The 21545-nt window shown below is 39.1% G+C and overlaps 1 protein-coding gene across 3 annotated transcripts in view; it reads left to right on the forward strand.

The window, feature by feature from the left end:
- Window positions 1-21545, forward strand: part of tll1 (tolloid-like 1) — a 299046-nt gene that overhangs the window by 113727 nt on the left and 163774 nt on the right. For all 3 annotated transcript variants that reach the window (XM_052044469.1, XM_052044459.1, XM_052044478.1), the window contains 3 exons: window positions 12815-12925; window positions 16421-16501; window positions 19070-19219. In XM_052044469.1, the coding sequence (XP_051900429.1) occupies window positions 12815-12925; window positions 16421-16501; window positions 19070-19219 (342 nt within the window). The remainder of the gene's footprint in view (window positions 1-12814; window positions 12926-16420; window positions 16502-19069; window positions 19220-21545) is intronic.

Here is a 21545-nt window from a genome sequence, read left to right on the forward strand (position 1 = left end):
TTTAGCTCATCCACAATAAATTGAAACATTTCCCAACAGTGAATAGAGACCTCTGAACACACGTGAAATGTGGTTTCCAGCATAGACGAGAAGATCAGGTTCAAGGTTGAATGCTCTAGTTTTTGAGAAGGCTAAAATATTTATTTTTGCAGAATTGGATTTTTTAAAATACAGAAAGTTCTCATGTAAATCGTACAATCATGCTATGAATAGTATTTAATTTCACATTCAGTCATATTGGGAAAATTATTTTGTGCAGGTGCAAACCAACTAATCGGATGTGTTTCACAAAGACACACAGGCTTAGAATTTACAGCCAGTGCTGACCTGCAAAAAAAAGATTGCACTAAGCTTGTATTTCATAAGGCCAACATGTTGTTAAGTGCCACCTTTAACAGTTGCTCTGTTAGTGCTGAGAGACCGTGTGACACAGCAGGAGCTTCCACAAACAACTCTTGTCCTGTGATGGGGCAAGAGCAAGCCCCAGCAGTGAAACTGCTGAAAAACTTTGACAAATAGCTAAACCAAGCCCCTAGTGATCTGGCACAGGTCCTTCAAGCAGATTCTGGGGAACTGTCACAACTTTGTGCTCTGCCACTGGACCATGAAGTCCCCAGCAGTATAGTGTGGTCTGAAATCACTCAGGATCAGCTTCTAGCATGTTTGTATTTGCATTTGCATGTCGTAATCATGAACTTGATGGAATTCCTTAGAAAATACCCTTCACTGAATGTCAGCTTCTTGAAATTGGAATTGGAGTTGGAATTAGTTTATTATTGTCACATGTACTGAGGTACAGTGAAAAACTTGTCTTGCATACCATTCATACAGATCAATTCATTACATTATGCATCAAGGTAGTACAATGTAAAACAATAACAGAATGCAGAATAGAGTGTCACAGCTGCAGAGAAAGTACAGCGCATGTAGACAATAAGGTGCAAGGCCATAACAAGGTAGATTGTGAGGTTAAGAGTCCATCTTATTGTATCAGGGAACTGTTCAATAGTCTTATAACCGTGGGTTAGAAGCTGTCCTTGAGCCTGGTGGTATGTGCTTTCATGCTTTTGTATCTTCTGCCCAATGGGAGGGGGAGAAGAGAGAATGTCTGGGGTGGGTGGGGTCTTTGATTATGCTGGCTGCTTTACCGAGACAGCAGGAAGAGTCCATGGAGGAGAGACTGGTTTCCGTGATGTGCTGAGCTATGTCCACAACTCTCTGCAGTTTCTTTTGGTCAAGGGCAGAGCAGTTGCCATACCAAGCCATGATGCATCCGGATAGGATGCTTTCTATGGTGCATTGATAAAAATTGGTGAGGGTCAAAGGGGACGTGCCAAATTTCTTTAGGCTCCTGAGGAAGTCGAGACGCTGGTGAGCTTTCTTGGCCATGGCATCTATGTGGATCTACTTGGTCAGACCAGGACAGGCTATTGGTGATGTTCACTCCTTGGAACTTGAAGCTCTCATCTCTCTCGACCTCAGCACTGTTGATGTAGACAGGAGCATGTGTACTCCCCCACCCCTCCCTGAAGTCAGTGACCAGCTCTTTTGTTTTGCTGACATTGACGGAAAGGTTGTTGTCATGACACCATGTCACTAAGCTCTCCATCTCCTTCCTGTACTCCGACTCATCATTATTTGAGAATAGGCCCATTGTGGTGGTATCGTCTGCAAACTTGTTACAAATTACTCTGAAGTTAACAAACGTCTACGGTTTGAATGAAAGAAGAAATCAATCATGCCCCTGATATTTGAGTAAATTATGAATTTGGCTTATCTTAAAAGCAAGTATATATTCTCTGGTGGTCTGTATTTTCACAGAATTGTTGTAAGGAATTATCAATTTCTAAATTTCATAGAGTCATAGATTCATAGAGTAGTACAACACTCCACATCCATGCCAACCATTTTGCTCATCTACATTCATCCCATTGCCCACATTAGGTCCATATCCTTTCATACCTTGACTATTTAATTTACTGTCTAAATGCCTCTTCAATGTAGCACATAGCTTTGGGGTTTTTGAGATTTAAAGGGATATATATATATATAACGTAGAACAGTACAGCACTGGACAGGCCATTCGGCCCACGATGTTGTGCCAATCTTGATGCCAATTTATAGTAAATATCCTCCTCCTGTGTATCATCCATATACCTCCATTCCCTTCATATTCATGAGTCTATCTAAAAGCCTCCTGAACTCCACCAAACTGCCTGCTTCCACTTCTACCCCTGCTAACCTATTCCAGGCACCTACCACTCTGCGTAAAAAAAACTTGCCCCTCATGTCGCCTTTAAACTTCCCTCATCTAATCTTAAAAGCATGTTCTCTGGTGTTTGACATTTCTACTCTGGGAAAAAGATTGCTTGTAACCTATGTATCAGTTATTTAAATATTTGCCATTGTTTGTTTCCTGTGGTATCTTTTAATGTCATTTCCCAATGTGCCATAGACAACTCCCAACTCATGACTTTATTATTTGCTATATTCAGATATAAGGCATTGATTTCTGATCGAACCACATCACTTTTAATCACATTATGGTCACTCTTCACTAAAGATCCCTCAATTACCGGATTATTAATTAATCTTTCTCTTTGCACAATACTGGATGTAAAAATAGACAGTTTCCTCAGTGATTCCTCAACATACTGATCTGGGACGTCTTACACACTCCATGAATTTGTTCTCCACACTATTGTTGCAAATTTATTCGCCCAATATGTGGATTAAAATTCCACCAGATTCCTGCATTACTCTTGTTACACACACCTCTAATTTCCTGATTTTTACCATAATCTACACTATCACAATTGATTAAGAGTTAAAGACTTATTGTGTTTCTTAGCTCCATCTAAACTGGTTCTGACTTTTGATTTTACATCCTCTCTTTTGGCTTTATCCCTTCCTTTATTGTCAGGGCTACCCCTCGTCTTTCCATTTTCCCTGTTTTTTTGGCCTTGTTAGTGATGCTTGCCCTTTAATAAGAAATACACTTAAACTATGCCTTGCAGGCTAGGAGGGGTCCAGGTCTGATAGCCAGTCTCTACTGAATTGCTTCTGATGGTCTCAAGGTCCTGAGAATAAGGAGGAATTCCAAGCAGGATCCCAACTCCTTATCATTATCCAGCCAAGTGAGCCCATATGCTTATCAGATGAGAACAAAGGCCATGCTCTAACATCTCCACTGTTGATGCAGCTGGCTGAGACTCACCATTAGGAACTGTACAGGAGCTGAAGCTCGGTATGCAAAGTATTGCACAGAACTCAGCACTGACGTTCCAATAAGGAGGCGGCAATTTCCAGCGTGGAAGATAGAGACAAGAAAATTAATACAAATAAAAATGCATAAGTGAGGCAGAGTGCATTATTTTGTTAAACTCTGATAAACCATTACAAACAATATTGAATTTCAAATGTGAGTGAATTGCATCCGTGTTTCCTTTGTATTTTCCATGATGCTTTACATTGGTTCAGTACTCAAATTCACCCAGATTAGGTTCCACCCACAGAAAGCAGTCACAGCCCCAGACTGAAATGGGGGGATTTCATCAGTTGTGCTAGTTTTGGAATGCACTTTGTAAATCAACAATAAGACTTACGTTTATATTGCATTTTAAACTGTTCTGACACATCACAAGGTGCTTCACATTTGCATTATCAATCAAAATCTGATACTGAGTCACCTAACTGATAAGAGGGCAAGCAAGCAAAAGCTTGGTCAAGAACAAAATTTTGAGGTATTTCTTAAAGGTGCAAAGAGAGGTGGATCAGTGGAAAGATTTGGAAAGGGAATACCTGAGATCTAGGCTATGCAGCTAAAGCACAGCTCAGTGGTGGATTGGTTAAAATTAGGGACACAGAGATGTCTCAAAGAACTAAAGGAGGAATTAGAAAAAAAATGAGAATTTTTAAATTCAAGGCATTATGCAACTAGGAGCCAATAAAGATTACTGAGCATAAGACTGATGATTGAATGGGAACTTGGACTCGTATTTTGGCAACATTCAAATGAGTTTAAGATAATGAAGAAAGGAAGATGGGAGTTAGTCAACAGAGTGCTGGAATGTTCAAACCTAGAGATAACAACGGCATGAAGGAGGATTTCAGCGTCAGATGAGCTGAGCCAGGAGTGGAGTCAGCCAATGTTCATGGGTGGAATTAGGCAGCCTTTGTGATGGCATGCATGTGTAACTGGAATCTCACAAAGACCAAAAAAGACTGCAAGTGGTGGAAAGCTGAAATAAAAAGAGAAAATACTGGAATAAAAGAAAAAATAATGGAAAAAAGAGAAAACAATAGCCATTGGTCTTGTTAGTTCAAACATAGACGGTGGTTGGAGCTGGTGGAATGAGAATAAAATTTATTTTAGGAACAAAGACAATTACTTTGGTCTTCCAAGTATTCAGTTGAAGACTATTGCTGTGTATGCAGTATGACAGTCAAATGACATTAAGGCAGTACAGAGATTGCACGGATGTCATTAGTTTATAATTAGAGACAATCGTAAATGATTGTATCCTGACCAAAGCTGCATCAACTTATCCTACCTTCAAGTATGCAAAGCAGGCATTGATAAAACAAAGTGATTGCTAACATTCAGGAATTTAAAGCAGAGGATTTAAGAAAGGCCAGGACTGGAAAAGATTCTGCTATCCAAATGGCTATTTCCGAAAATAATACTTATCAGTGAGTATAATTTTGAATTTGAATGGTAATGGAAATACATAACAGGCGGGTAATCCTATATTACCCAATGTGTGATGGCACCTAATGTCAAAATTACACACATCTAATACAGCAATAACTTGTCTTTATGTTGCACCTTTAATTTAGTAAATTGTCATAAGGCATTTTCACAGGAGCATAATAAAGCAAAACTTAACAGCAAGCAATTGAGAGAAATTAGGCATGATGAACAGAAGCTTGATTAGTTAGGTAGACTTCAGTAAGATGAAAGGGAGGCAGGGAGTCTAGGAATACAGTTCTAGAGCTTATGGCTTTGACAGTTGAAGGCAGGCAACCTGTGGTGAATGATTAAAATCAGGGATGCTGAAGGAGTGGGGATTTATTGTAGAGATGCAGGGCTGGAAGAAAATAGAGGAGAAGAGGGCTGAGGCCATGGAATAATATGTAGATGTGAATAAGAATTGGAAATAGTAGCATTGCTTAAGCAGGAGCTAATATATGTCAGTGAATATAGTTGAAAGGGGCATGGTGAGGGTTGAAACTCAGTCAGCAGAGTGTTGGGTGATTTCAAATTAATGGGGGGTATAACGTGGGCAATAATTATCAAGATGAGAGGTAACAATGACGGATTAGCATTTCAGCGGGGCTCAGCTAAAGTAAGATTGGAGCTTGTCATGGTCTGCACATAGAAATAGGCAATCTCAGTGCTGGCATAAGTATCTAAGTATAGTATGAACCGTATGTGGAGGGGGAGATAAGAGGTGATAAGGGAGTAGTAGTTTACAGATGAGGGCAAGAATATGGAGGCTGAAATAACATCCCATCCTATCAGCCCCCAATATCATTCTCCATATTAGTACAGTGATTAAGTGAGGAGATCAGTAAAATGCTTTGCTTTTATGGTAATTGAATTAATATGGAAGTTAAAGATTTTAAGCGAAAGGTAGAAGTAGATGGAATGAGGCCAAATGCTCAGAGGTGCTAGAAATAGAGGGAGTGACCCAGCTGTGATTTGGCGATAATAGTCACATCTCCTTCACAACACTATGGGTGGAAAATGTGGTGGAAGGTGTAATTAGGTGGAAAGGCTTCACTGAGGGAAAGGTGGTGATTACCCTTCAGCCAGGTAGTTAATCATGTGCAACAATCTCACAGTTGGCAAGAATCTTTTGTTTTATTTCTTTCATTTGTCAGGACCTGAGCTTTGCTAACACAGCCAAGATTTGTTGACCATCATTTATTACCCTTTGGAAGGTATTGTGGAGTTCCCACCTTGAACCATCGCAGTCCATCAGGTACTTAAATAGTACTGTTGGGTAGGAGTTTCAGGATTTAAACTTAGCGATGATGAAGGAACAGCAATATATTTCTAAGTCAGGATGGTGTACAACATGGAGGCTGGGGTGTTGCTTTTCACTTGCTACCGTTATCGTTCTTGGTTGCAGAGGTTACTTGCTTGGGAGATTATGTTATAATGGTTTGGGTGAGTAACTGTTGCAATGTTTGCAGATGGTGCACACTGCAGCCACTGTGTGCTGGTTATGGAGCAATGATTATTTGAGGTGGTGGATAGAGTGCCAGTCAAATTTCCTGCTTTGTCCCGGATGGTGTCAAGTTTCTTGAGAATTATTGGAACTGTAATTATCCAGGCAAATGGAGAGTGTTCCATCACAATCTTGACTTCTTGTAGATTTTGAAAAGACTTTGAGGTGTCAGGATATGTTCATTGTCCACAGGATGAACAGCCTCTGACCTGCTTTTGTAGACATATTTTATGTGAATGGTCCGATTGATGTTGTAGTCAATAGTGACCCCAGGATAATGGTAGATGGTGAGAACCTGTCTGATTAGAAATAGTTATTACTTGACATTTTAGGGGAGCAAATGTTGTCTGTCACTTCTCAGCCCACGCCTGAATATTGTTTAGATCTTGCTGCATGAAGACTTCATTTGCTAAGAAGTTGAATATTCTGTAATCATCAGTAGACATCCCCTCTTCTGATCTTGTGGTTGTAGGAGAGTTAAATATGACGCAGGTTAAGATGGTTAGATGGAGGACACTATCCTGAAGAACTTCCGGTGACGTCCTGGGCTGGGATGATTGAGTGAAGTATGACTCCAACCCATGCCTATTAACTTCAGTTTTACCAGGGTCCTTGATGCCTCACTTGTTCAAATGCTATATTGATGTCAACCGCAGTCATTCTCACCTCACCTCTGAAATTCAGTTCTTTGGTCCAAGGCAGTGATGAGGTCTGGAACAGAATAGCCCTAGTGAAACCCAGACTGGGAACAGTGAGCAGGTGATTGGTGAGTAAGTGCCATCTGATAACATTATTAATGACAACTTTCATCACTTTGCTGATGATTGAGCATAGACTAATTGGATGGTAATTAGCTGGATTAGATTTGTTCTGCTTTTATAAAGGTGATGTTCAGGGCAAATTACCACATTTTTCAAAGAATGCCATTGTTGTAGCCACACTGGTACAGTTTAGCTAGAGACAGCTAGTTCTGGAGCACAAGTCTTCAGTCCTGCAACTGTGATTGTCTGATCTCATAGCTCTTTATTGTATCCTGTTTCATTGACAGTTTCTTGATATCATGTGGAGTGAACTGAAGTGGATGGAGACTGGCTTTGTGAGGATGAGAAGTGGCTGAGTTGGGTCATCTATTTCATACTTCTGGTTGAACAGATTCAATGTGGATTCAGGTTGGAGATGTGAGTGTCATGACAATAGTTTATCTACTTTAGAGTTTAGAGAGTTAGCACTGGAAGGCATACATTTAATGGGAATATAATTGGCAAAATTAAACCCTCACAAATGCACCAGACAGGAAAGTTGGCAAGAGAGTTGAATGAAGCATTTGGAATTGCTGCTCATCATATGGGTAGCAATAAGTGTTCTAGTAGGCCCTCTGGAAGAAACCAAGAACACCACAAAGCATTGACTGTTCAAAGAGAGAAGCCTGTAATAGACAGTTGGAGGGAAGCAAAATTCAAGGAGTACAAAGTGGTGGGTGAAGAGTTGTGGGGGCGGTGTAACCATGAGGAGAAAAGTGAATGTATGCCTGCAGGAAAGAGGGAGCCGGAAAGGTTAAGATAAAGAAAGCAAATGGAAGATGGGAAATTGCAGGCTTGGATTTAGAACACAGTTTAAATTATGCACAAAAATTGGCACAGGAGCAACTGAGGCTACATGCAAATAGTTACATCAAACCATAGTTAGTAACCTAAGTGCTGACAGCTAGCTTGCATCTGGCCAAAAGGATTATTATTTCTGACTGAACCAGATTGTGATCATTGATTGATTATTTGATTGTGGAGGAAATAACAGCTGGATTGATTCCTGAGCACATGCACTCTTTCTGGCAGGAGACACCAGTGAATAATATTGAGGGTGAGACTTCAGGACAATTTTCTAAATATAGTTCTCTTATATGCATTTATAATCATAAACAACTTAAAAACTGAGTATGCTCTAAAGTACAGAAGATAAATAAGAAATACATTATTTGTTTATAGTCTACACAGGAAACTTTTAAACTGAAAACCAAAACTAAGTAAATTAAAAACCATTTAATCATCTCCTGTTTCTGTGGTCATATGTACACTTACCTAAATTTTCCATTTGACCATTGCACCAGCAAAAGTACAAAGCTGTATAACCTATTGCTAAGATACATGCCTAGCCCCAGTGGGTTTTCAGTGTAAGAGCTAATTGATTTATTTTCATTGGCTCTCTTGCCCCTGTCAGAGATTGGCTCACAGCGAAGAGAAGCCAGGATTCAAGGAGAAGAAGAGGTTTGCCAGATACCTTCAGTGGTGTACTGCTGCTGTTTGCAACCTCCAAGAATAGGCAAAAAAAGTTAAACTTTTGGAGCCATTTCTAATAATAAGTACCTTGTCCTGTGATTGCTTGCACTGGCTTTTCATCTGTTTATGAATGAAACTCATAGCTTCTATATTTCCAGTGGATTTTATTGATTCCTGAGGAATTTTGGCTTTGGTTCAGCAGTCTGGACATTTCAGGCAAACTAGGTATAACTGAGTGATAAAAAAAACTGTAGATGCTGGAAATTATAAATAAAAACAGAAAATGCTGGAAGTGCTTAGCACAACATTTTCACTATTGATTCTTACAACTTAGATTCAGCATTATCCCATTTTTGAGGCTATAATGGAACCAGGGGAAAGAGACCAATAATTTTACATGAGCAACTAATGTTTGATAAGTCCTTCCTAGTCTCAATGGGTCTGCTGGTATTGTGGGTAGTAGCTACCATGCTTTACATAAACATGTGCCTCTGAAGCATTGAGCTGAAGCTCAACTTTAATACACTGATGTGAGAAATAATTGATCCCAACAGCTACAAAAACCTAAGCAAATGGGATGAATGAAGTATGAATTGCTGCTCTACATTTGACAGTATAAATTAAGTGATTGGTAATTATAGCTCTGAAAGATATTTTGGCTTTGTTTGTTAAGTCCATAATCAGACAAAGGTGTACATTTTTCATATGTTTTGAGCTTTTGATTACTCTATTGTAATTTTGAAAAATAAATGGGTAGAATTCTTATAAACTTTGCTGAAGGCTGCTGCAGATGTACTTTCTCTAATAAAAGGGTTGGGGATTGGTAGGATGTTGGTGCTGGCTATATCCTAGAAAGAATGAAAAAAGTCTGCCTCAGTATTTATGAAGACTGTAGATAATAAAACAATACCATCTTCTGATTGCATTGGGTGCAATACGCAAAATGTCATCCTCTGGTTGGCCACAAACCCTCGTCCAATACAAGATTATTTTATTAATTCCAGCATGTCCCTTGATCAGAGAAAGGCTAAAATTGAGAAGGAATTTTTCTCATTTTATTCAGTGCTGTCATTTTTCCATACCTGTCTGTCATGATGAGTTCCAATTATAATAATCACTGAGATCCACTGAAGACACGTCTTGCCTTTATTCATGAATCCATTTGTCATTTTAAGATTTTTAAAAACATTCAATTCTTCAACAATAATTCCCTTAGGAAATGGGCTCTTTCTAAAAATATAAATGACGTGTCAAAATCCATTAATAATAGTCTGTGTTTTTACACATCATCAATCTGTTCCCCTCAAACAATGACATTTGATAGAACTGTTAATTGAAATATGCTGTTGCTTTCAATAATGGTATTAATAGCATATATGTTTAAAGTAAAATATCACACTGATATTTGGTTAATGTTTGCATTATTCTTCTGAAGTTAATCATAGTTTCAGTAGTCTGTGACCAACTATAAGACTTTAATATATTACATGTGGCCAGACTTCCAATTTAGGGGATTTCAATATATCAAGCAAGAAGCTCTGCTGAGGATGGTGATGAAAGCAGATCCAGCTGTAAATGAAAGTCGTAAAGGTTGCAGATGCTGGAAATCTGAACTAAAAATGGTAAACACTCAACAGGTCAGGTAGCATCTTTGAAAAGGGAAACAGGGTTAATATTACAGGCCAATGGTCCTTTGTCAGAACAAATGTTGAACAGATCCCAATTGTCCTCAGTACTCGGTTGCCTAATTGGTGAAGTTGCCCAGTCAATTCTTGTGGGCTTTTCAGTCATTTTCGTGAAGTTACTCTTTGTGGAGTCAGGGGCCAGTGCAAGGTTGGCTGCATCACCATGATTGACAACCCACAAAACAAGGAGGATGTTTGCCAGGGTATAAGTCATTGATGAAACTTGAGAAGGCTGAGGAGTCCTACAAAGTTTTCCACAGATGGGAAGGGCATGAGTATTGGCTCGGATCTAAAGCATTTCCCTTTCTCCTCTGCCATTTTGCAGCTTCTTAAGAGAAACTATCGAGGCACAGAGTCATAAAGAGATACAGCAGGGAAACAGGCCCTTCGGCCCATTGAGCCCACACCATCCATTTTAAACTCATCCTACATTAATCCAATTTTTTTATTATTCCCACATTCTCATCAACTCTCCCTAGATTCCACCACTCACCTAAACACTGTTACAGTAGTCAATTAATCTACCAATTTGCATGTCTTTGGGATGTGGAAGGAAATTGCAACATCCAGAGGAAACCCACACAGCCACAAAGAGAATGCGCAAACTCCACACGTGCAGCACCCGAGGTCAAGATTGGACCAGGGTCTCTAGCGCTGTGAGGCAGCAGCCCTACTTGCTGCACCACTGTACCTCCTGATGTTCTTTAGATTGGGCTATGATTTGATATATCATTCAAAGTCATTGTGACCTCTACCCAGCAACTTTGTTGAGGCTCATTTTCAGAGTTCCCTCATAATGTGTCCAATGTCCTGTTCCATTTCTTTCACAGTGGATGAGTTGAATAGGATCTCTTTAAGAAATGAGTATCAGCCATATACATAGAGAGATCAGATCAGCAGGGCTGATATAAATTATATCTTGCTTTTGATTGGCCAAGAAGGTTGAACCTAATTATATTATGAGCAGAACTCACCAGATTTTCTCACACAGAGAACTTGATGTAGCATAGGGTTACTGTAATTCTAGCTGTTGCATTTCTTCCAGCTAATGAATTTTGAAAAAAAAGATATCAAACAGCATATCAGAGTAAAGGGAGTCACTTCTGTTTAAGTTACTTCTGTGTCACCTTTTTATTTGTGATTATTTTGAGTTTCATTGGAAGATGCACATGTCTTTGATCTCTGGAGAAGACTGGCACATGAAAGCAAATACACTGCTGGTCATCTGGAAAGACATTTCAATATAAAAGAGCAAATTTGTCAGAATACCACATTTCTTGTTATTTCTTCAAACTGCAAATTTAAAATAAATCTTGCAGGAATGAACAAGAATTTTTACAAATTACTTCTCAAAAAATGAATACTTTGGTATTCAGGACACAGAGCAGCAGACTCTAACCAATTTCTACATCATTCTTGATGCCTCTAAAATTCTTATCCATCATTGTTGTCAATGAAACTTAATCCATTATTTTTTTAAAGTACTTTTTTTTCAAATCAGCTCCTCCATCCTGATACGCTAACTCAGATCTTTTCTATGCTCAATATCCTTTATCAAATGACTTCAGTACTATTTTCTACTCCTCCGCTAAGGTCTCATTTTCATGGCACAGTAGGGAACATTCTGATGGCATTTGATTATAGCTTCATTTAGAATTCGAGGGAAGGTTTGCTTCTGGCTTTTTGACGTCTTGATCTGCGCTGTGCAATGAAGGGAATGGAAGGTCCTGTGGAAGAAGAAAATCTGAAAAATGGAAGACCTGAGCTGGGAAAAGATGGAGTGAGAGTTGGTTTAAAGTTGCTCCATTTCAAAGCAAGAGGGGACTTTGAGGTGAAACCCTGCAAAAGAGGAGGATCATGTAATGGAGGTAGAAACAGCAACAGGGGAAATAGTAGAATGCCAGATGCTGAGCAGAAAGAGTCAGAATTTTTGAGGTGGATTGTGGAGTTGGGATAAGTGTTAACATGTGTGACCAAATGTGCAAAAATATCCAATTATCCTTCATGTCCCTCTGATAATCTGTGACACATGAGTAAACCATTAAAATAATTTGAGTGGGTAGTAATCTGTTGTTGAATATTACTGACCAAGTTATAGTTATTACCACTCTTTCTATGTGTAACTGTATCAAAAATGTATATAAGATAAACTATAAATGTTAATCAATTGCACTCTGGAATCTAATGTATGCCAAATAGATTGCAAATGCTTTTTTTTACATAAGCTTATAACTACTGGGATGGACAAATTTCTTGAATTGTCCAAATCAACTACAATCTCCTTTTAAAAAGTATTAATGTGTGTGTGTGTGTATGGATGTTGGTTGAAGACAGGACCAGCTAGTCTCATTCCTTCCCAGGCTGAATAGCTAGTGAGGGGCTCAATCATGAAGGATTCCTATTGGAGGGGCTCTGCCAATTGAATCTTATCCTAAAGTGATCTTCAGTACAGAAGGGGAAAATACTTGAAATGGTGGAATAAAATAAGCTCATGCGGTCTTTGAAACACTAATCAGGATCAAATCTTTAACCCTCACATGCTTCTTATTTCCTTGTGTTGATTTCTGGTTAACCACAGCTTCGGTCCTTTGTCTAATTTGATATTGTTTTTGTTTTTAAGCTGCATTTTGGGGAGACATTGCGTTAGATGAAGAAGACTTGCAACTCTTTCAGATTGACAGGACTATTGATTTATCAAGACACATCTTAGACAGAATGGGGCACACGACAGGTAATGTATGTTACATGCACACGGACAACCTACTTTCCAATTGAAACCACCCAACAAACAAAGCCACTAAGCTAAAATTTTCTGAGTCTGAACTGGTGACAATGTACTTTATCCATTGCTAGCTATTAGGAAAGCTACAGCAGTGCTGCTTACAATTTAATATAATTTGTTGCTCTGTAACAGATCAAACACTTAAATTATTGGCAAACCCCTTTAAAAATAACATAGTGATTTATAGAGTCATAGAGTCATACAGCACAGAAATAGGCCCTTTGGCTCAACTAGTCTATGCCAACCAAGATGCCCATCTGGGTTAGTCCCATTTGCCCCCTTTGGCCCATATCCCTCTAAACTTTTCCTATTCATGTGCCTGTCCAAGTGCCTTTTAGATGTTATGAATGTACCTGCCTCAGCCACTTCCTCTGGCAGCTCATTCTATCTATGCACTACCCTCTGAGTGAAGAAGTTGCCCCTCAGGTTCCTATTAAATCTCTCCCCTCTCAACTTAAACCTATGTCATTGAGTTCGTGATTTCCCAACCCCAGGAAGATGACTGTGTGCATTCACCCTATCTATACCCCTCATGATTTTATATACCTCCCTAAGATCATCCCTCCTTCTACTTTCCAATCAGTAAAGTCCTAGCCTCCTCAACTTCCTTCAATAACTCAGTCCCTTGAGTACTGTCAACATCTTCGTAAATCTTTTCTGCACTCTTTCCAGCTTAATGGCATCTTTCCTATAGCAGGGTGACCAAAACTGAACACAATATTCCAAATGCAACCTCACCAACGCCTCATACAACTGTAACCTAACATCCCAACTTTTATATTCAGTGCCCTGACTGACAAAGGCCAGCATGCCAAAAGCCTTCTTTACCACCCTGCCTACTGGTGACACCACTTTCAGGAGTCATGTACTTGTACTCTGAGGTCCCTCTGTTCTAAAACACTGTCCAGGGCCCTGCCATTCACTGTGAAACACCTACCCTGATTTGTCTTCCCAAAATGCAATACCTTACACTTACCTGAATTAAACTTCATTTGCCATATCTTGGCCCACTAACCCAGCTGATCAAGATCCGTCTGTAATTCTTGATAACCACCTTCACTGTCTACCTATTTCAGTGTTATATGCAAACTTACTAACCTTGCCTTCTCATTTCTAATTGTTGATATAGCAATGGGCCTAGCACCGACTCCTGGGGCACACCACTAGTCATGGGGCTGCAGTCCGATAAACAATGCTCCACCATCATCCTCTGCTTCCCACCTTCAAGCCAATTGTGTATCCAGTTAGCTAGCTGGAGACACAAAAAATCCTGCAGATGCTGGCTTTCTGAATTTCATGCGATCTAAGTTTCCATAGCAGCTACCATGCGGATCCTTATTAAAGGCCTTACTGAACTCAATGTAGACTATGTCTACCGCCCTGGCCTCATTGACCTTCTTGGTTAATTCTTCAAAAAATTTATGAGGCATGATCTCCCAAGCACTAAGCCATGCTAACTATCCCTAATCAACCGCTTGTTTCCAAATCTTATCCCTCAGAATCTGCTCTAGTTACTTACCTACCACAAATGTTAGGCCTGCTGGTCTACAGCTTCCAGGTTTATCTTTGCAGCCCTTCTTAAATAAAGGCACAACATTAGCCACCCTCCAGTCTTACAGCACTTTACCTGTCGCTAACGATGATGCATATATCTCAGTCAAGGCTCTGGAGACTTGAAATTTTCACTGGCAGAAACATGTTTGTGTAGATAGATGAATTCTTGTGCTGTTCCCTTGGTGCTTTAACTGATGCACAGCCATATAGATAAAGAACATTTCAGATTTGATTGCTGCATTATGTTTATCTCATTTGAGCCATAAGTAGACCCAGTAGCCCTGAGCCTGGTACACCCACTGCAGTTGGCATGTGTAGACATTGAAAATGGGATGATTGGATCTACCATAGCTCCCAGGTCAAATATTTTAACTGCTCTCCCAGTCCAGATTCATTGGCAAAGAACCTGGAATAACTCATTTTTGGAAAAATTGTATCAAGTGCTCTTGCATTTGAGAGAGGGAGAAAAATCAACTGTCAAAAAAGGTGGTAAAATGAAAAGAATTGAAATGCATTCTGATGACAGTAAATAAATACCATAAAACTGTAAAAATACTTTTGATTTTGAGGCCATTTTGTTTAGTTCAAGCTGTGTCAATCAATTATATCATGCGGCAGTGCTGAATGAGTTATGTGTTAGAAATATTGCTGTTAATTGTAATTTACACTGAATTTGGACTAATTGGAGAAGAGGAATGACATTCTGACAGGTTCTATAACAGGTGGACAATTTACACAACAAATAGAAAAGGCAAAAGTTTATTTTGTTGAGAGATTATTCCCTATTGCGGCACAGAATTAAAATTCATATATGTGCAAACTTGAGAATACGGCATTGAGATCAGCAATGCCAATTACTGTCTTCTCAGTGTTAGGACCATCGGTTACTATCACAATATTTGAAGCCCAATTTACTTTTCCTGCTGCTGTATGTTAAGCTTCTCATGACAGTTTTTGTGTCCTGCTCAAAATTCATCCCAAAACCAACATCATCACAGATTCCTCTCATAGCTAATTGTGCAATATTACTGCTTTTAAATTAGCTGACACATTATCACACACAACACCAGCCATAACCCTTTAATGAATCTATTGTTTTCATATCACTGTTTGTAAGATGTAAAAACTGCTCTGTATAGGCCTTTTTTTCTTTTATTATTTCTATTTATAAAAATAGTTATTTTTATTTGGGCAGCAATGACCACAAATATATCATACCTGCATGTTGCTGACCTAACTGTATATTTTTCCTGGATTCTAGTGCAATAATCTGACACTGATCTATTGAGCTCCTTGCAGTTTACAGAGATCTTTCTGTATCCAGTTGATTCTACAACTGTGACAGTGGAAAAATAATGCTTGTATTTTTCACATTGAAATATCTCAAAGTATTTTTTTCAATGGTTTAAGTAAATGATGTTTTTTTATGTGGACAAATATAGCTGGCATTCACAAAAAGCAAAAGATGAATAGGCAGTCAATTTATTTTAGTTGATGTTGACCAAGGGAGAAACATTGGCTATGAGATTGGAGTTCCTTGATCTTCTTCAATAGAGCCTTTTGTCAGGTGTATAATATTTCCTTTAGACATCTCTTCCAAGGACTGTTACCTATAGCACTTCCTCGGAACTGTTCTGAAGAGTCAGCATTGAAGCCTCTGTGTCACTATGAAATTATAATTTATTGAACTAGAGACAAAACTGTTACCAGCTAAGTTGTACTGACACAAAGTTTTCATTTTCACTCATAATTTATTCTATACATTCCTATTTTCTTGTGAACCTGGATTGTAAGCTTGAATATAATCTCCACTATTGAGTTATGTTAAAATGGCCTAGCGTGCTCAGTTCCATATCAATTTAAGTGTTGCTGTCTTTTGTATTTTTAAAGGTGGGTCTGGAGAACATAGAGTTTCTAAAAAGAAGGGAACAGTTTATCAACTTATAGATCGGATACTAAGATTGGGAGCAGGTATGAGTTAACTTAATTGTCAATATTCAATGATGCCAATATAATGACCTCATCCTTTTTAAATATTACATGGAAAATGAATTTCATCTTTTTTAGTGTGCTAAAACTTTGTTGAGTGCTGTGTGAGTATGAAGTCAGCCCCCTCAGAAAATCAAGAAATTAGTGAAAACAAGTATGCAGCAGCAGAAGCACTGAATCATGACTTCTTTTAAGGAAAGAAAATCAAGGATATTGTGAGGACTGGAAGGTGAAGGGAGCTGCCTTCCATACACCATGGGGGACACTGATGGTCATCAACACTTGGTCATCAAAATCCACCAACAAGATGGTGAAAAGAAAATACCTCTACTGCGTGTAACCGAAAGGCAAATGTATTAGGTTTCTAACAATGTATTCTTTGAGTAATATTTGACTTTGTTTTCATGTAGAATTCATAAGATATTTCTTATGTAGAGCTGAGTCAATGTTCTCTTGCTGGCATTGCTACACACTGATAATGCCTATTTACCAAGGATATCAGTAGGTTGTGTTTTAGGTGAACAGACTCAGGATTGCTGCTGGCCACCGGAGGACACTTTTTAATCAGTAGGGAGTACTTCCTGATGCACAGCACATGTAAGTCAGCTGATGAATGAGGACACAAGAGAGACTGCAGATGCTGGAAATCTGGAGCTGATGAATGAGTCTGTCACTGATTTAAAGTTGATTCCTCTCTCGGAATTATTTTTCCTGCTTGGTGTGCTCTTGAAAGACTTAGAATGGCACCCACTGAAGGCAAGGCCCAACGAGAGGCTGAAGAATGTAAGTAAGGTGGCATGGGCAAATGCAGCATTCACTCAATAGTGTCTGTCCTCTCAGAGCTTCATATCTGTGTGGCTTGTAAACTACATGAGTAGGTGAGATGGTGTTAAGTCAGAGTGTTTCCTTGAATAAGAAAGTGTGAAAATAGAGCAATCAAATCTGTTACTACAAGTAGAATGAAATGTTATAATTCTTCCTTGGAAACTTTTTTATTCATTGCCTGTTGTGTGTCATGGTCTGGTCAATTGGTTCAATGGCTTCAACAAACTCATGACTCTATGTGAGTTCTGCAAGCATTTTCTCCTTTCTGATTGACAGCAGACTTCACTGGCTTGAAATATTATGTTTTCCCTGATACCTGTGTGAAAATCTGTGATGTACAATGAGATGCCCATAACTCTCAGTTGCATTAGCAACTATGGTGAATATCGATTATCAATGCAATTCCGCAGGACAAAGTGTTGAATCTTCTGACCATTGTTAACACCAACTGAATAGAGCTGCTCCAAAAAAAGAGGATTCTGTGCAGAGTTCAGAGTGCTTTAACTGAAGTGTCATCCTTCTGGAAATTGAAACATAATGCAACAAGGCAGATAATTGAAGCAGGGATTAATTCCTTGATGTGTTATAAGCAGCACATGAAAGAAGATGGTGCCTCATCCAGCATCATCAAGGTGTATTGGATTGGTGAATGGACATAGAGTGTGGAGAGATTCACATCTGGTGTGGGGAGCATCAATGACCATATTGGATGTTCACGGGGAATCTCCTCTTAATTACAGAATTTCTGAGAGTAAAGACAGAGGATGCTGTTGAGGAGAATGATCCAGGTCACCTTGTTGCTGATGAAACTTCCTCTTGGAGTCATCCTCAACCTCCTGCTTCTCCTCCTCAGGCTAGCTGACATCTTAGGAAGTTGAGATTTCCATAACCTCGACCTCTGCTTTAGAACAATCTACACCCAGGAGCAAGTGTGACAGTTGACCTGCAGAAGGTTATGTTTCAGCCTTTGAAAAGCTGAGTCTGTGTAGGCACTGCTCCTGGGAGAGTTTGAGATAGGATATTGTGTCTCTGAAAATGCTCTTGTGTAACTTTATTTTTGTCTTTTCATTACTGTAGCTTCTGCTCTAGAGTAGAAATTGTCTGTGATCCCCAGCATGAAATTCCCATTCAAAAAATGCTGGCAACAGTATAAGCAGTGAGGCAACCAATGAATGAGTTGCTCAGTGGTTGTTGCAACAAGCATTTCCTATTAGTTTGAGTACATTTTGAGGACTTTGGGAGATGTGTGCCTTGTTCTGAAAATGCCTTGTCAACTGTCCTGATGCCAACAGAGTGGTGCTTTAAATGATGTTTAAATGCAGAATGCTTTTTGTTGCTTGTAGCTGAGAATTCCAATTTATGCTGGGAGGCTTGAAATTTCTATTGCACAACAGTTGACATTGTTAAGTATAAATGTGATGCTGGGAAAGGTACTGATGTGCTATTTTGAATTTTGACCAGTAGTGTATGATGTGGCTGGTTCAATATCGCAATAACTGCAATTTATCCCAGAAATGATCTGCATCTTGACTTACTCTGGGTTAAATCACTGTGAATGACATAGAACTGAAAAATTATTGTGATGCAATTTCAACCAAGTTCTGAGAAGTTATTTAACAAATTGCAATTATTGTGCACTTGATATTCTATTGTGGGTTAAGAATAATCGTAATAACAAAACTCATGCAGAAAACACTTCTTAATTTTAAAAACAATTAATTGCAGACAGTGATCAAAATACCACCGACAAAGAAAATAACTCAGAGACCTTAAGACAGAGCGAAAAGAACAGAGTTCCCAGAGCTGCAACGTCACGCGCTGAGAGAATTTGGCCTGGGGGTGTTATCCCATATGTTATTGGAGGCAACTTCACTGGTGAGAGTTGCTGATGTTTATTTGGAATTAAACTTTTTAATTAGCTTTTGTCACATTGCACATTGTTCTCCCAAATATTGCCATAATTGCTACTCATCATCTTATGTTTTCTTTCCATGTTTTAAATCAAGATTGGGTAAATATTGCTGTAATCCTTGAAGATGGGTTATACGGATGTTCTGGAATGATCCAAATTGCCATATGGTGTATTACCCACTTTTTTTTTTAACAACATAAATGCATCATTTGAAGAACATTTTGAATTATTACTAAATGGATCCAACTGTAAATCAGGAAGGCACAACAGTCAAATGATACCTATGGCAGGAGAATGAGGTTGAGGACTCATCAAGCTGTTCCACGGCTGAGAGGTCAAAATGTATCCCGATATTTTCTCATTGACATCCAATTATTAATTTTCTGGACCTCTCTCTTCTACATTCTCGTTAACAGCCACACTTTTGGTCATAACATTTGGGTGGCCGTTTGAATCCTTCATTCAGACAATTACTGCTGAAGTTATCAAATTTTGCATGTGGCAGGATAGTAATATTAGCACTGCTGGTATGAGTGGTTTGTCTGCAACTCTGCACCTGGATTCTATTTGCCTTTATACTCCAGTGCACAGAGTTAACTTTTGACTTCAGCTTTGATGGCAGGTTTTATACTTGGAGTGGGTAGTTTGTTCTTTTGGAGAGCAATGGTCTTTGAACTGAGGTCAATGTCCAGGATCTTTTGGTACTAATGTGGCTAATTTTCCTCTCAAAATAAATGGCTGCCTTCAGTGTTCTATAATGATGATGTTTTGACATTTCATCTTTCCAGCTTTATTTAATATAGTTTCTTTTATCTTTTTCATTTCCCTATCTACCTTTGCATTAGTGATGAAAATGATAATGCTGTTAGCAGTGGGGTGTCAGCTGCTGATATTATATTGACCCAGATTTTGCTGTCAAAATAAAAGTAAGTTTTAGTGAGGACACTGTTGGTTATTATGTAAATTATGCAGCAACTTATGATGAAGAAGCGACCCCCATGAAAGGAAACAGGTTTCACTTCCAGAATCTCACGGGACAATAGCAATTCAGTGTGGTATAGTTGTCAAGGCATGGTATGCAGGGTGGCACAGTAGCGCAGCTAGTAGATCCACTGTCTCACATCACCAGAGACCTGGGTTCAATCCTGACCTTGGGTGCTGGCTGTGTGGATTTTTTTGATTTCTCCCCATGACAGTGAGGGTTTCTTCTGGATGCTCCAGTTTCCTCCCATATCTCAAGATGTGCAGATAGATATTTTAATCGGCCATTGTAAATTGCCCTGAGTGTGCAGGTGAGTGGTAGAATCTGGAGGGTTTTGAGGAAAATGTGGGGAGAATAAAGAAAGCACAGGATTAGTGTAAATGGGTGGTTGATGGTCAGGATGAACTCACTGTTTCCATGTTGTATCTCTCAATGATTCAATGAGACATCTGCTCCAGAAAATTCAGGACCAGTTATGATAAATTGAAAGTTAACTATAGATCTGAAAAGTCATTGAAACGTTGATGATCAAGGTCATGGAATCAGCTATCTCCTCCTGTTGAGCTGGTATTTAGTATCCTAATTTCTAGGTTTACTCTTGAATACCAGAGTCTCCATTCCACCATTTGTAATTGGGATGGTGTGGGAGGATTTGGGAGGGTAGGACATTTTTTTCTGTTCCTGCTGAGTTCAAATTTTGAATTAAAGAGCACAAACACATTGCCTTCTGGCTTATTTCATTGAGTAACACAACACAAGTCACAAGCGTTGGGCCACAACGAAATTTTAATTTTTTCTTTGACCAGCTTCAAATAAAAAATGTTCACTGAAGGAATGTATGGTGTAAATTGCATCCTTTTGTAGTCTGTTTTTGCTGCAGGACCACAGCAATGGTGGAACCACTGTGCATACAAGAAGATTTGTGTGGGCAGAGCAGTTGTTGGATTCACAAATTATGTTTTTGTTGGTTGGCCATCCTAGGGGATTAGGACAGTAAAGGGAAAATCATGTGGCTGGGTTGTATGGACAGACTAAATAAAATGATAGACTGATGGCAAATGGCTCCGGTGGTGACTATTTATCTTTGTTGTCAGAGGCATTTTCAGTGACGGGAAATGAAGGCACCTTGATGGATAGTGTTCTCTCTCTCCAGAGGCGAGTCCAAACACATTGAATGAAATAAGCTTTCAAGGATACAGCAAGACCTTTTCATTTCATAGTAATAATCACTGCCATTAGGCTTCAATTTATCCAAGGTTTAATTGGCAGCTTTGTTTCATCTTCTTTTACCCCATAGGTAATCAGGG

Source organism: Pristis pectinata, chromosome 2, assembly GCF_009764475.1.
Source record: "Pristis pectinata isolate sPriPec2 chromosome 2, sPriPec2.1.pri, whole genome shotgun sequence".
NCBI classification, from domain to species: domain Eukaryota; kingdom Metazoa; phylum Chordata; class Chondrichthyes; order Rhinopristiformes; family Pristidae; genus Pristis; species Pristis pectinata.